Below are 12,781 nucleotides of genomic sequence, written 5' to 3' on the forward strand. Positions count from 1 at the left end.
CTCTCTTCAGCACTAGCATACACTGCACAGTGGGGGAGGGGGGGGTACTGTTGTCAATAATGATGTCCAGTGAGTTCTGTGCATGAGCCCGTTTCCAATTATTGGGCAGCCTAGCGTTCTAAAGAACAGGTTGGAGTTTAACTTCATAGGTACACTTTTTTTAAAATTTTTATTTGTTTTATTCCTAAGTCAATAAATTCCTTTAACACAAGCTTAAAAAGGGCCTCTTGTGATTTACAAAGTTAAAAGATAAAAAAAACTAGAGTTGGGGGATGAATTTAAATGTATAGTTAAGTAGGACACAACCCACATAAGTGATTACAGTTCGGTTTTAGCTTTCATTTCCATTTGCAGCATTGTTTGTGAAGTCTTGATACTTATGTTTTTCTTTCATGTATTTACTGCCACATATAAAGTGGTATGGTTGCAGTACTCACTGTTGCTTGTAGTGCTTTGTTTAATTTTTTATTTTTATAAGAGCCACTTCAATGTATATAGACAACCTTTAGTTTGTGTGAACTAATGTTGTTACTTTATAGGAGGGGATGTGCTGTTTTACCCAGCACAAACAATATAACAAAAAACCACAATATATTGGCATAGTCACTTACGGGCAATGAGCTTCAGGAAGTGTAATTTGTACAAAGACTAGGCAATTTCATCTTACAAGCTTCTCTTGCTAAACGAAGTCAGTGAGTGGGTTATAGTCTATTTTGTTATACTTGCCCTTGTGGGTTTGCAGCGCCTTAATGTAAAGGAATGTATAGGATAGTAATTCATTGCCCATCAAAGCTGGAATAGTTTTCTGGAGCATCATGTAAATAATAAACATGAATAGCATTATGCAGTACTAAAATTTTCGGTCTAGGCTTTAGCTTATATTGTGACAAACCCTTCAGAGCAAATCTACCCTGGTGATTGGCTGATCTTCAATTCAGCATTGCTTACGATAAGGTGTAGTCGCCAGTAGACTGCACATTGTCACCTCTGCAGAGGAAATTTTGTATTGGCAAGAGTCCTTTTCAAATAGATTACCATGTATTAAGTGGATGGGGGGGCCGTCTGAACCGGGGGCCCTTTTTATGATGTACATATACTCAAACTTAGTGTAATTGGGGCAGATTTTGAATGGAAGTTTCAGTACCAAAATGTAGTTCAATAAAATTCAACTGAATGGAGTTTACAATGAATGAAATACTGCAGGAATATTGTAAAGTCTGCAACATGTCCCATTATCTTCAATCGGCAGCTTGCTTTACGTGTGTGCCAGATTGATTATCACCCTTTAGGTTATAAAGGGACAAGAAAACACAGAATGCAGAAAATGCAACATTACACCTATTGAGTAACATTGCGATTAGCTTGATACTCAAAATACAGTATGTAGATGTATGGTAGAACTTAAAGGAAAACGGTCATCTGTTCATCCACACTAAACCCAACACACTTGGTTAGTATGGGGGAACAGGAGACCAATGAGGGGTTAATGGGTTAAATACATACCTGCACTCTGGGGATCTGTTCCTCCAAAGATCGGCATCCAACTTTAGTGAATTGTGCGCTGGAGACGGGCCCGCCGGCTCAATTTGAATATTCATTATTGCCGGTCATGTGAGCATTCAGTCGGTGCCGCGCTCACATGACTGGCAACAATGAATATTCATATTGAGCCCGCGGACCCGCCTCCAGCGCACGATTCAATGAAGGTGGCGATCTTTGGAGGGACAGATCTCCGGAGTGCAGGTATGTATTTAACTCATTAAAGGACAACTGCAGCATTATACGTGTTTGATCTGGGGTCTGACTGCTGGGACCCCTGCCATCTCCTGAACGGGACCCCCGCATTAGCACTCAGTGATGACCTAGAGAGGTTGACGGTTACACCCCCTCCCCATACAGTCCTATGGGGGAGGCACGAACGCTACCTCTTCCATAGAACTACATGGAGGAGGCGTGTCGGCCAGTGTCGGCCAGTGTCATGCTGCGGCTGGCACGTCTCCTGCACGGTAGAGCTGCGGATAGGGGATAAGTTGTTTTCAGCCACAGATGGCCTTTTAACTCCATCGGTCTCCTGTTCACCCACACTATAACCCAGTGTATTGGGCTTAGTGTGGGTGAACAATGACCATTTTCCTTTACCACCAAAGAAATGCAACTCTCTGGATGTCATGTTGCATAATTTTTCTGCTTTAACTGTATGGTGTTTATAGTGTGAACAAAGACCTGGACTTGCAGTCATTTGCAATGCAGTACTGCATAATCTTTCAAGTGTGCGGATCACTTTATAACATGACTATCTGATTTATTTCTAGTTAAAATATACAATAATATATTACTTTTTATCAAGAATCATTTAGGACTAATATATACCCTGCTGTTGTATTTTGTAAGGTATGCGCATGATTCGTTTTCTGTACTTTTTATTTTTTTATTTTTTTATTTTTTTAAATACAAAAACCAAAAATAAGATTATTTTATGAACCCCTTTTTTAGTATTGTGCCTGCTATGTCTTGGCTCATCCTCCTCTTCTAAATCCTAATTGGTTCTTTAATTTTCCTGTTTATAACACCACCTCGTGCATTCTGTTTGAGTGGAGGTATTTTTTTTCCATCAGCCATTGCAGCCCGGCCGAGCTGTGATGGTTCTTCACACTCCGTCACTCAGACAGCATAGCAGTAGGGGATTACTTTTATGTTCATACTTTGATGTTTTTGTAGACTGCAATTCGCTTTAATGCCAGTCAGTATCTGGTATGTGTAAATGTATTTTTGTTTCTTTTACATCCGTTGCTGTTGTACTAAATATTGTAGGTCCGAATCACTTGGAAGATGTGATTGTGTTTAATCATAATAAAACATTCTTTCCTGGATTCGTCAAGAAATAAAAATGTGTTAATGTTTTCTATGCATATTTTGTCTGTTATTTTCAACAGGTTAGATGATGATTTTTAATATACTGGTAAATATTAAAAATAATCTCTAACTCTTTAACATCAAAATGGAAATGTACACACATCTTTCATTAATAAAGTGTTTAAAGTAGTAAAAAATTGGTATTTCAGATCATTAAATCTATACATGGTTCCTTGTATATAGAATTGAAAGGCCACAGTGCCCTGAGCTGTAGTATCAGGTGCAGCCACTATGAAATGTATAACTTTGCCTGTCCTATCAATCGCTATCACAGAAAGCCTAAAGCTCAATGTGCACATTAGATTATCAGTGGAATCTACTGAATAATATCTAATGTGTGTGTGAGACTTTGGAGATCTTTAGAAATAAGCAGCACCATTGGTGCAATTTATCTTCTTTCCTTATTGGAGTAATGCGCACACTCATGGACCAACTTGGTCCCTTTCAGGTATGACTTCCATCAGTCCAAGTATTCCACCCCCCTCATTTCTCCATATAACCTGCAGAGGTCCAGCACTCTTAAGAGTTTGTTTTTGCAGGATCCCTTAAAGGGGTACTCCAGTGAAAAACTTTTTTTTATTTTTTTTTAAGTCAACTGGTGCCAGAAAATTAAACAGATTTGTAAATTGCTTCTATTAAAAAAATCTTAATCCTTCCAGTACGTATTAGCTGCTGAATACTACAGAGGATATATTTTCTTTTTGGAACACAGAGCTCTCTGCTGACATCATGACCACAGTGCTCTCTGCTGACATCTCTGTCCATTTTAAGAACTGTCCAGAGTAGGAGAAAATCCCCATAGCAAACATATGCTGCTCTGGACAGTTCCTAAAATGGACAGATGTCAGCAGAGAGCACTGTACTCGTGATTCAGCAGAGCACTGTGTTCCAAAAAGAAAATAATTTCCTCTGTAGTATTCAGCAGCTATTAAGTACTGGAAGGATTAAGATTTTTTTTAATGGAAGTAATTTAAAAATCTGTTTAACTTTGTCACCAGTTGATTTAAAAATAAGTTTTCCAACGGAGTACCCCTTAAACTTGTGTTGACTTGTATTTTTTTTTTACTTGCCCACTTCTGTGAAAGATGACCTATATTCACAGCCCTGCTCAGAAAACATACGGCATAATGCAAGCAAGAGAGATGCCAACCTGTTTCATGCTCCCCTTTAACTGTGTGAGCATGAACAAAATGCCCTATTCTCTCAATTTCTCTGAATGGGATATTAATATTAGTTTTCATGTTATTAAAGAGAAGCTAAGAGCAACCCTTCACAAATTTAAATTTTGCTGTCATTACATAGCATTACATAGTGTCCCCTAATATTCCCTTCGATTCCTGAGATCTCAGGGTTCATAGTTATAAACCCACATCTTGGAAACAGGAGGGCATATCAAGAAACTGTAAAAAAGTGTGTGTGATCAGGGCACCCCCAAGCTTTTAATTGATGATGCAAGCTCACTGTTTGGGGGTTGGCCACAGGTACTCTTTCATGCATATAATTTTTTTTTTTTTTATAGCGCATACAATTTATACCAGTTCTGTGTATATTTAAGAAGAGACTTACAATCTGCTGCTGCTTTTTTTTCCCTCCCCGTCCTACACTTAAATAAACCTCTACCCATTTTCTTTGCAATTTACTCAGAAGCGCATGCCTCTCAATAAATTCACCCTATATGTGGTTGCCAGCACAGAAATCTAAGCTAGCTCTGAGCTGACTTAGATTTCTGCAACATTTGCTGTAGCAAATTGGACCTAAAGTCACATGTAAGGAGGGTGTTCCTCCTCAATGTGATACCACTACACCTGCTTGACATGAGCAACCTTTGAAGCAACTACGTGAAGCTCCCTCTAAGTGTTTATGTTGTTGGATTTTTACAGTGGGCCTTGAGTGCCATGAAGTGTTGCACAACCACCATAACCTGCATAGAACATCATTGTGTAAGGGACAGACCACTGAAAAGTGTCTGTCCCTCAGTGACAGATTCTCTTTAATGGTAAATCTAGCTTTAGGTTATGCTCACACAAATATTTAGGTGCATAATCTACTGTGTGAACATGACCTAAGTGGCCAAAAATTACATATAGCAACTACAGTTCAGCCAAAAACTGCTTCAACTTGCGTGTCTCCCATCCCTTTTTTTATTTGATGGTTAGACTACTTAATTGTAAAGGTAAATGTCAAAAAAGACTGACAAAAAAAAAGTGGGTTTTTTTTTTTGTTTTTTTTTTTGTTTTTTTTTTCATCGTATTCCAAAGTGGAGTTTTACTAAAATCCACATAGAATTTCCCTTGTTCAAAGGGAAGAATTTGCGTCTCAAGTGTGCACGTGGTTGTGGATTTACAGCTGCGATCAGTTGCCTGCAGATTTGGATGCAGAATGTGTCTCAGAATCTGGAGTCTGACTGATATACTCAGTGTGCACAAGGCCTTATACTCTGAATAAGAGGTCTTGAGTAAACATGTCTAGCCTGTATATTGCCTTGTGCTAGGTATAGTTAAATAAATTTGAAAGGGAACCCATCATGTTTAACATCTGATCTGCCAGCTGCATGTTAGAGAACAGGAGGAGCTGAGCATGCACTTTCTGCTCTCAGGATTCCAGTGGGCTATCCTACTCAGTGACTGACCACTATCTCCAGTATACATGCTCATTTATAGTATGGCCACCTCCTAAGCTCTGTCTCATCTCATTCTTCTCATAAACTTTATCAGTCTGCTTTATCTCTTTGTTCTCTTTATCATGATACCAGTAGATAAATAGATAATATTTGTTTGGAGGTCAAGTACGCAGTGTGGAGCCTCAGCATGCTCTCCTTCCTCTGCCACCCCTCCCTGCTTGCATTGATTAAGAAACAGGGCTCGGCTTCCAAGCCCTGATCCCTGCACATCAAGTTAGGAAGGAATGGGGGAGGGAGAAGGCAGGCATGCGTCGACTCAACACAGCCTTTTTGAGACTTGAACTCTGAACCTGACACAGAGCTTACAGATTCACTCTAAATAACCATTTTTATAGTGACAGGTTCTCTTTTTAAGGTGCATGAATCCTTGATATGACTTAAACTTTTGCATTTGTTTTCTGTAGCATTATAAAAGTGCTTTCCAAGCTATGTACTGCTACCAACTAAAATCTGCAATCTCACTTGTAAATTGTAAGAAATATTGTAGAAAACGTAAGCTTTTCTCTGACGTATATCTGTGCAGGCTGCACTGGAGGAGGTAAGACCTTGGAGGGTGGGGATTAGGGGGCATGTGTTTCTCTCTCTCAAATTTTTTATTTTTATTTTTTTGGGGGGTGGGGCAAAATACATTTTATTTTATTTATTTTTTTTCCTCCCAAAATCTCTTTTCAGTGAGTAGATGCTTTGGATGAGCAGTTGTTCTCATAAGCTGCAATATTTCTTTCAAATAACAGTACCAAAAAGATTCACATCAACAGCAAAACCCAGGGTTGATGCCAAAAACCACAAACACAAATCCAATGTTACAAGCAGACTTGCTGTAGTAAATCATCCTTCTATTGTGTTACATCACTTTTGTGTTTTCAACAAGTATTAGGTAGCAGGTCATATTAAATACTTGCCATTCCTGTGTCTTTCAGCCGGAAACTGGTTCAACTGTGATACTTGCAATATTGTTCTGAATTCTATAGAGCAGTATCAGGCTCACATCAGTGGATCAAAACACAAGAACAAGTAAGTAGTATTTTAGTATTCCGTTAACCTCCCTACCACATTTCAAATACAGATGCTATTATCTATATAGATAATATATAAAGCTCACTATGTGGGTTCCCCTTGCACCTAGGGGCGGTGTGTGTGAACAAGGCCAGGGCTCTGATACATGTTGTGGGTACTATGGCTTTGGGGGAGCACATTGGACAGTGAGAAGTTTAGCTTTGGAATTGAATTATGTTCAATACTGCAACATAAAGACGTTTGTTGATCTTATCACTTGGGACCTGTTAACACTGATAATTTCAGCTTCAAAATTCCTGGTGAAATCGGCTTTGCTGTGTGAACATCCCTTAGGCTCTCATAGCCCCCTTTGTGGGGGCCCATATGAAATTCACAATTAACTTAGGGTAGGGTCACACATTGTTTATAAACAGTGTATTTCACGCTGCGTATTCTCATATGGGCAGACGCACAGGACTACCCCACGCACTGAGGTTTGGAGGTGGGCCTGTGCGTCATGTTTACATTGTTGCACTGGCCCCTGGCTCCAAACCTTACTGCGTACACAGGGCTGTGGCTGGGTAGCCCTGTGAGTCTGCTCATTTGAGAATACCTAGCGTATTTCCCGCTGCACTGCATATACGCAATGTGTGACTCTACCCTTAAGTGTCTGGGGATTAAAGGTTAGGATCAGAGTCTTCTCTTGAAAAGGCTATGTATTTCACCAACTCACCCCCACTAAGTGTATGGTGGATGATTGTAATGGGTTAAAACACAGTCTCAACAATTTTGTGGTTAAAGTTAGGCACCTTTCACACTATAATTTCATCCGTTTTAAAGACCCGTTATAATGTTCCGTTATGAAAACCCTTAAAATCAGCCGTTACAAAATCCCATTATAGTCTATGGAATTTTTACATTATCTGTTTTAACCCGTCATAGCCCGTTATTAATAACTGATGTTATTTTGTTAGGGGAGAAGGGGCATGCACCATTTCTTCCGTTACCTTCTCCCCTCACAAAATAACATCAGTTATTAATAAGGGGCTATGACGGGTTAAAACGGATAATGTAAAAATCCCATAGACTATAATGGGATTTTGTAATGGCTGATTTTAAGGTTTTTCATAAAGGAACGTATAATGGATCTTTAAAATGGATGAATTTATAGTGTGAAAGGAGCCTTAGTGTCTGTACAAGTTGCCTATCATGGCAAAGGGGGTCCCAGCCATGGCAGGGGGAGCTGCTAATACGCGCTGGCTCTCTTGGACTCAGGCCTTCATTGTACAGTGAAACCTTTCTGGGAAGACCACCAAAATTGCATTGAAAAATGAAAAGAAAATGGATGCTATGTATAATGTATGGTGGACTGAAAATCTGTCACACAATCCGGGTCTGGTTATGTGGGATTGCCTTCTTAAAGAGGTTGTGTTTTGAAGAGCTTTTAGGGTATGTTCACACTCCGTGTGGTGAACTTTTGCATCGGTGTGAATGGGTTTCCGTGAGAACCGTTCACATTAAGCAGTTTCAGCGGCTGAAATTGTTCCGCACAGAGAATGAACATGTTCATTCTTTGTGTGGAATTCCACCAGAACTGCATAACCGTCATTGGTGATGGCGCAGTGCTGTGAAGTCCGAACGCCGACGGTGGCTGCCAGGCTGAATCTTCATACGCTGAATTCCGTGAGCAGAGATTCAGCGTGCATTCCTCTGTGTGAACGCACCCTTACTGTATTACATGGATGGCTCGTCTGAAAGGCCACCTTGTAATATTAGTCTTTCACCCTTTGGACTGAATTGCTTTATTCAAAGCTAAAATCTCCTAAATCCACTGTCTGCTCGGCTCTGAACTATAAGGAAATGTTCGTGTGCAGAAGATTTGCTGAAGAACTTTCTGTGACTGAAAATCTATTCCATTTATGTGAACGGGGTTGCTTCTGCAGCAAGCACAGGGGAATAGTAAGGCCGGGGGTAACACTTGTGAAGCTTTGGGCCGAAAACTTCCTTCTAGAGCTTCCGAGTGCAGCTAGCGCCAACTGAATCAGTCTGCACTAGGACTGCGCAGACATTACGTAGACTGCAATGTCTGCGGAGCGGATTATGCCAGAACATTGAGCAGGTTCAATGTTTTGGCAGAATTTTTTTGAGTGGATTTTTCAGGCGGAAATTCTGTAGTGTAAACTGCATGTCAATTTAGAAGTATAGGAGTCAGTGGAAAAATGTTATTATAATGCCTGTACAATGGTATGAGTGACGGTGTAATTTATGACCACTCTGGTCCTTCAGAGCACATCATGATGTACTGTGATTCTTAATTTTTTGCCTGCCTTGTTTATGACTTATTTATGATCATTTACATTTCTCCCACCAGCGTAAAGTCCCAAATATCCAATTTCTCGAACAATGTGTTTCCTGTACCTGATCGTAAGTCATATGGCGGTATTTTATCATCCAACTTGCTTTCCTCAGAAGTTCCTTCCACTGGATTCTCGCTGTCTTCGGGTGGACAGTACTCTTCTGGTGGTTACTCAACACCTGGAAATTTCTCATCCCAGGGAAAGTCAAGTGGAGGGAGCACAATGTTTGGGGAGGGTTTACTTCCGCTACCTCCACAGCCCCAACGCTCATTTCTGAAAGACACGATAGGGCCTGATGGCTACAATTATTACAGTCAAGACTACTAGGTTGTGTGGGTCTTGGTTGCCTTAGTCAAGGCACAGTAAGAAGCTGCAAATATTTGTTGTTTCTTTATTTTATACCGATGTTGAATAACTCCTGGCAACAATAACCCGTGTGTTACAGTAAAAGTGCAGCTAAGGTGTTTAGATTTAGACTATAAGATGGTTTACCAGGGAGAGAGGAAAATGGGTTTAACTTGCCAGCCATCTAGTGTTTGTCATTTTGGAGTTCTTTGGTTGTTTTGTGAAGATTCTATGACACGTTTAATGTACAGCTGACATAGTAAAATTAGGAATTTTTAGGAATTTAATGACTTTGAAGATTCTGTAAGCTATATAGCTACAACTAAACCTGCAGAATGTATAGTTATCCCCCAAAACATATTTGCACCATTGCACACATTTGATTTGCATAGTGCAGCTTTCTATTGGGAAATAAGTGGTTTCTGTTCTGCTTATTATTTGATTTTAATATTTTAATCCCATATTCATATATTTTTTTTTTTTTTTTTTTTATTTCCGTGCAATAACGAAGTCACAAAATTGTGGAGGATACTTGCAAGTTATAGCTGATAGGTGGGAACCGGTAGTCATTTGTTTGTAATCTGCTATATGTAAAACGGTTCTGTCCCATTTATTGGAATGAATCTATATGAACTGAAATTTATACCTGTCCAGTTAAGAAAAAAAACTATCCCCAATCTGCAAAATAGGGGATAAATGGTGGATCGTGGGGGAATCTAACCACTGGGACCCCCATGATCTGCCGTGGTCTCTGTCGACCATGGCACAAAGTTCTAGCATGCCCCCTCCATGCCCCCTAATGTATAGGGGATACATTTATATATTTTTTTTAACTGGACTACTCCAGTTCACAAAGGGCAGATAGACTGCTACTTTTTCTACCCCAGATTGACATTGGGAAAACCTGCAGTGGATAACTAGAAGCAGTATGAATTGCGTTTTATAGAATATCTGGATGGAAGGTGATCTATAGTGCAGGTTTTAAATAGAAGGTGTGGGAATATTTGAAGTTTTCTCATCGACTTCTGTGAGGGAATCCACAATGTATCTGCAGACTTTGTCGTATGTATTTTTTTTTTTCTTTTAAAACGGTATCCTAATCCGAAATCTGGAGCATTTTCTTATCATGGAAATGTACTCTAAGCAAAATGGTCACAGGCCGCTAGTGCAGTCTTTTCCAAACTGGGTGCCTCCAGCTGTTGCAAAACTACAACTCCAGCATGCCCGGACAGCCGAAGGCTGTTCGGGCATGCTGGGAGTTGTAGTTTTGTTACTGTGGGAGACACACTGTTTAGAAAACACTGCTCTAAGGGATACTAACTGGTTGTATAGGTTGTATAAAGCAGTGGTCTCCCCTTCCTTTCTCCTGAACTCCTTGTTTACCATGAATTCCGCACGGCTCCTTTATAGTATACCTGACAAGGAGTTACATGTTGTGGCCTCCTAATTTTCAGCTTGAGACCATTACATAGGACCTACAACTGAATCAATAGAGATCATTTTAGCTTATTGGGTATGTTCACACTGGGTGGGAATGTTACAGTGCAAAGTGCACAACATATTACAGTAGCAGAAAATTGGATGAGATATGTTAAAATCTTTTCCAAATGCTTTGAAAAAAATGTATACAGAAAATTCCCAGCGAAATTGATCTGCACCAGCGCTGTGCTGATTTATTGACCCCCCCCCCCCCCCACAACAAATCTGCAGATTTCAAATGGTGTTGTTTTCCTGTGTTGTTGTTTTTTGTTTTTGTTTTTTTAATAAACAACCTCCCCCTTTCCCATAAAAGTGAATGGTCTGCTTTCTTGTAATCTGCCACTAGGTGGCTCTGCATCTAATTTTTGTTTTCGGAAAGCTCATTTTTAACTGGGGAAATGTAACACTTGTGTGATTTAAGCTCAGGCTTCATGGCCACTTTAAGGGTATGTTTACATGGCGGAATGTCCATGCTGAATTCCTTCAGAATATTCAGCACGGACATTCCACTGCAGCAGAGTCCCAATGGGATTCTGCTGCACTGTGCACACGGTGGTATTTCCGCTGTGGCAATCCCGATGACAGCATCTGCAGAAGGAATAGACTTGTCTATTCTTTATGTGGATTTAGCTCAGAAATGCATTTCCAAGCAGTCCTAGTGTCCGCCGGAACTTGCAAATGTGCGGAAGGCCTGCCCATGTTTTCCAGGTGGACATTCTGCACATTTTATTACTGTGTGAACATACCGTAATTCTGTGTCTGAGAGGTTTTGTTGCCACATTGCAATACATGATTATCAGTGTGGTTTCACTACTAGGGAAACTTCTAGATAAATGTTGTACACTGTTAACATGGTATAGGCATAGTTAACATGGTATAGGTATAGGCAAAATAAATAAATATATATATATAATATATATATATATATAAATTGTATTTTTTTTTTCTCAGAACTGGCTCCGGAAAGTTAAACAGATTTGTAAATTACTTCTATTAAAAAATCTTAATCCTTCCAATAGTTATTAGCTTCTGAAGTTTTCTGTCTAATTGATCAATGATGTCACGTCCTGGGAGCTGTGCATGATGGGAAAATATCCCCATAGGAACTGCACAGCTCCCGGGACGTGAGTCATCAGAAAGCAGTTAGACAGAAAACATAAACTCAACTTCAGAAGCTAATAACTATTGGAAGGATTAAGATTTTTTAATAGAAGTAATTTACAAATCTGTTTAACTTTCCAGAGCCAGTTGAGATATAGATAGATATATATATATTATTAGATATATATATTATTATTATTAGATATATATATATTATATTATTATGTGTGTATAGGTATATGTTTTGGCCTGGAATACCCCTTTAAGAGAGAGCCAGTTAAAATGATCTTCCTATAAGTCTGAAAACACTGAGCAATTTTTATTTTTTTAACAGAATTCTGTCAAAATAGAATAGAAAGTTGAAGGTAGGACATGTGACCGCAGCTTTAATCTGGTGTACTTGTTTAGTGACATACATATTTAGCTTGTTAAGACTAGAACTTCACAGAAATTGAATTAGAATTTGCATTTAGTCAGAAATGTACTGAAATCCAAGATGGTTAAAAGAAAAGAAAAAAGTCAAAGGTTTATTTTAACAAGACCACAGCAGCGTGGAGAAGAAGCACATGATGGTTATTATTGGGAGAAAGATCTGAATGGCCTCCTTTTATAGGATGTGTCTGGAAAATGTTTACTTTGAACTGTCTGTCATGTTTTCATTTTATCATGTAACGTCAGTGGGTCCTAATAGGTGATGGATTATTAAATATTTTGGATTATCTAACTGTTAAATAAAAGTTTGTATGGGGTAGACAGCCGAATATATAATACTAGAAAATAGATTTTACAGAGGCCATTTATGGGGGAGATTTATCAAAACCGGTGTAGAGGAAAAGTTGACCAGTTGCCCATAGCAACCAATCAATTACTTTTTCATTTTAAAAGGGCCGTTAATAAAAAAGTTACCTGG

General features: G+C 39.2%; 1 protein-coding gene across 5 annotated transcripts in view; it reads left to right on the top strand.

The window, feature by feature from the left end:
* The window catches only part of ZNF346 (zinc finger protein 346), a 62,054-nt gene extending 50,390 nt beyond the window's left edge, over positions 1–11,664 (top strand). For 3 of the 5 annotated variants that reach the window (XM_056574727.1, XM_056574728.1, XM_056574729.1), the window contains exons 6-7: positions 6,514–6,607; positions 8,961–11,664. In XM_056574727.1, the coding sequence (XP_056430702.1) occupies positions 6,514–6,607; positions 8,961–9,273 (407 nt within the window). In that variant the 3' untranslated portion in view covers positions 9,274–11,664. The remainder of the gene's footprint in view (positions 1–6,513; positions 6,608–8,960) is intronic. The other 2 variants (XM_056574726.1, XM_056574725.1) reach the window with 2 other exon arrangements.
* The last annotated feature ends 1,117 nt before the right edge of the window (positions 11,665–12,781 follow it).

The sequence above is a fragment of the Hyla sarda genome, chromosome 4, assembly GCF_029499605.1.
Source record: "Hyla sarda isolate aHylSar1 chromosome 4, aHylSar1.hap1, whole genome shotgun sequence".
Classification (NCBI taxonomy): domain Eukaryota; kingdom Metazoa; phylum Chordata; class Amphibia; order Anura; family Hylidae; genus Hyla; species Hyla sarda.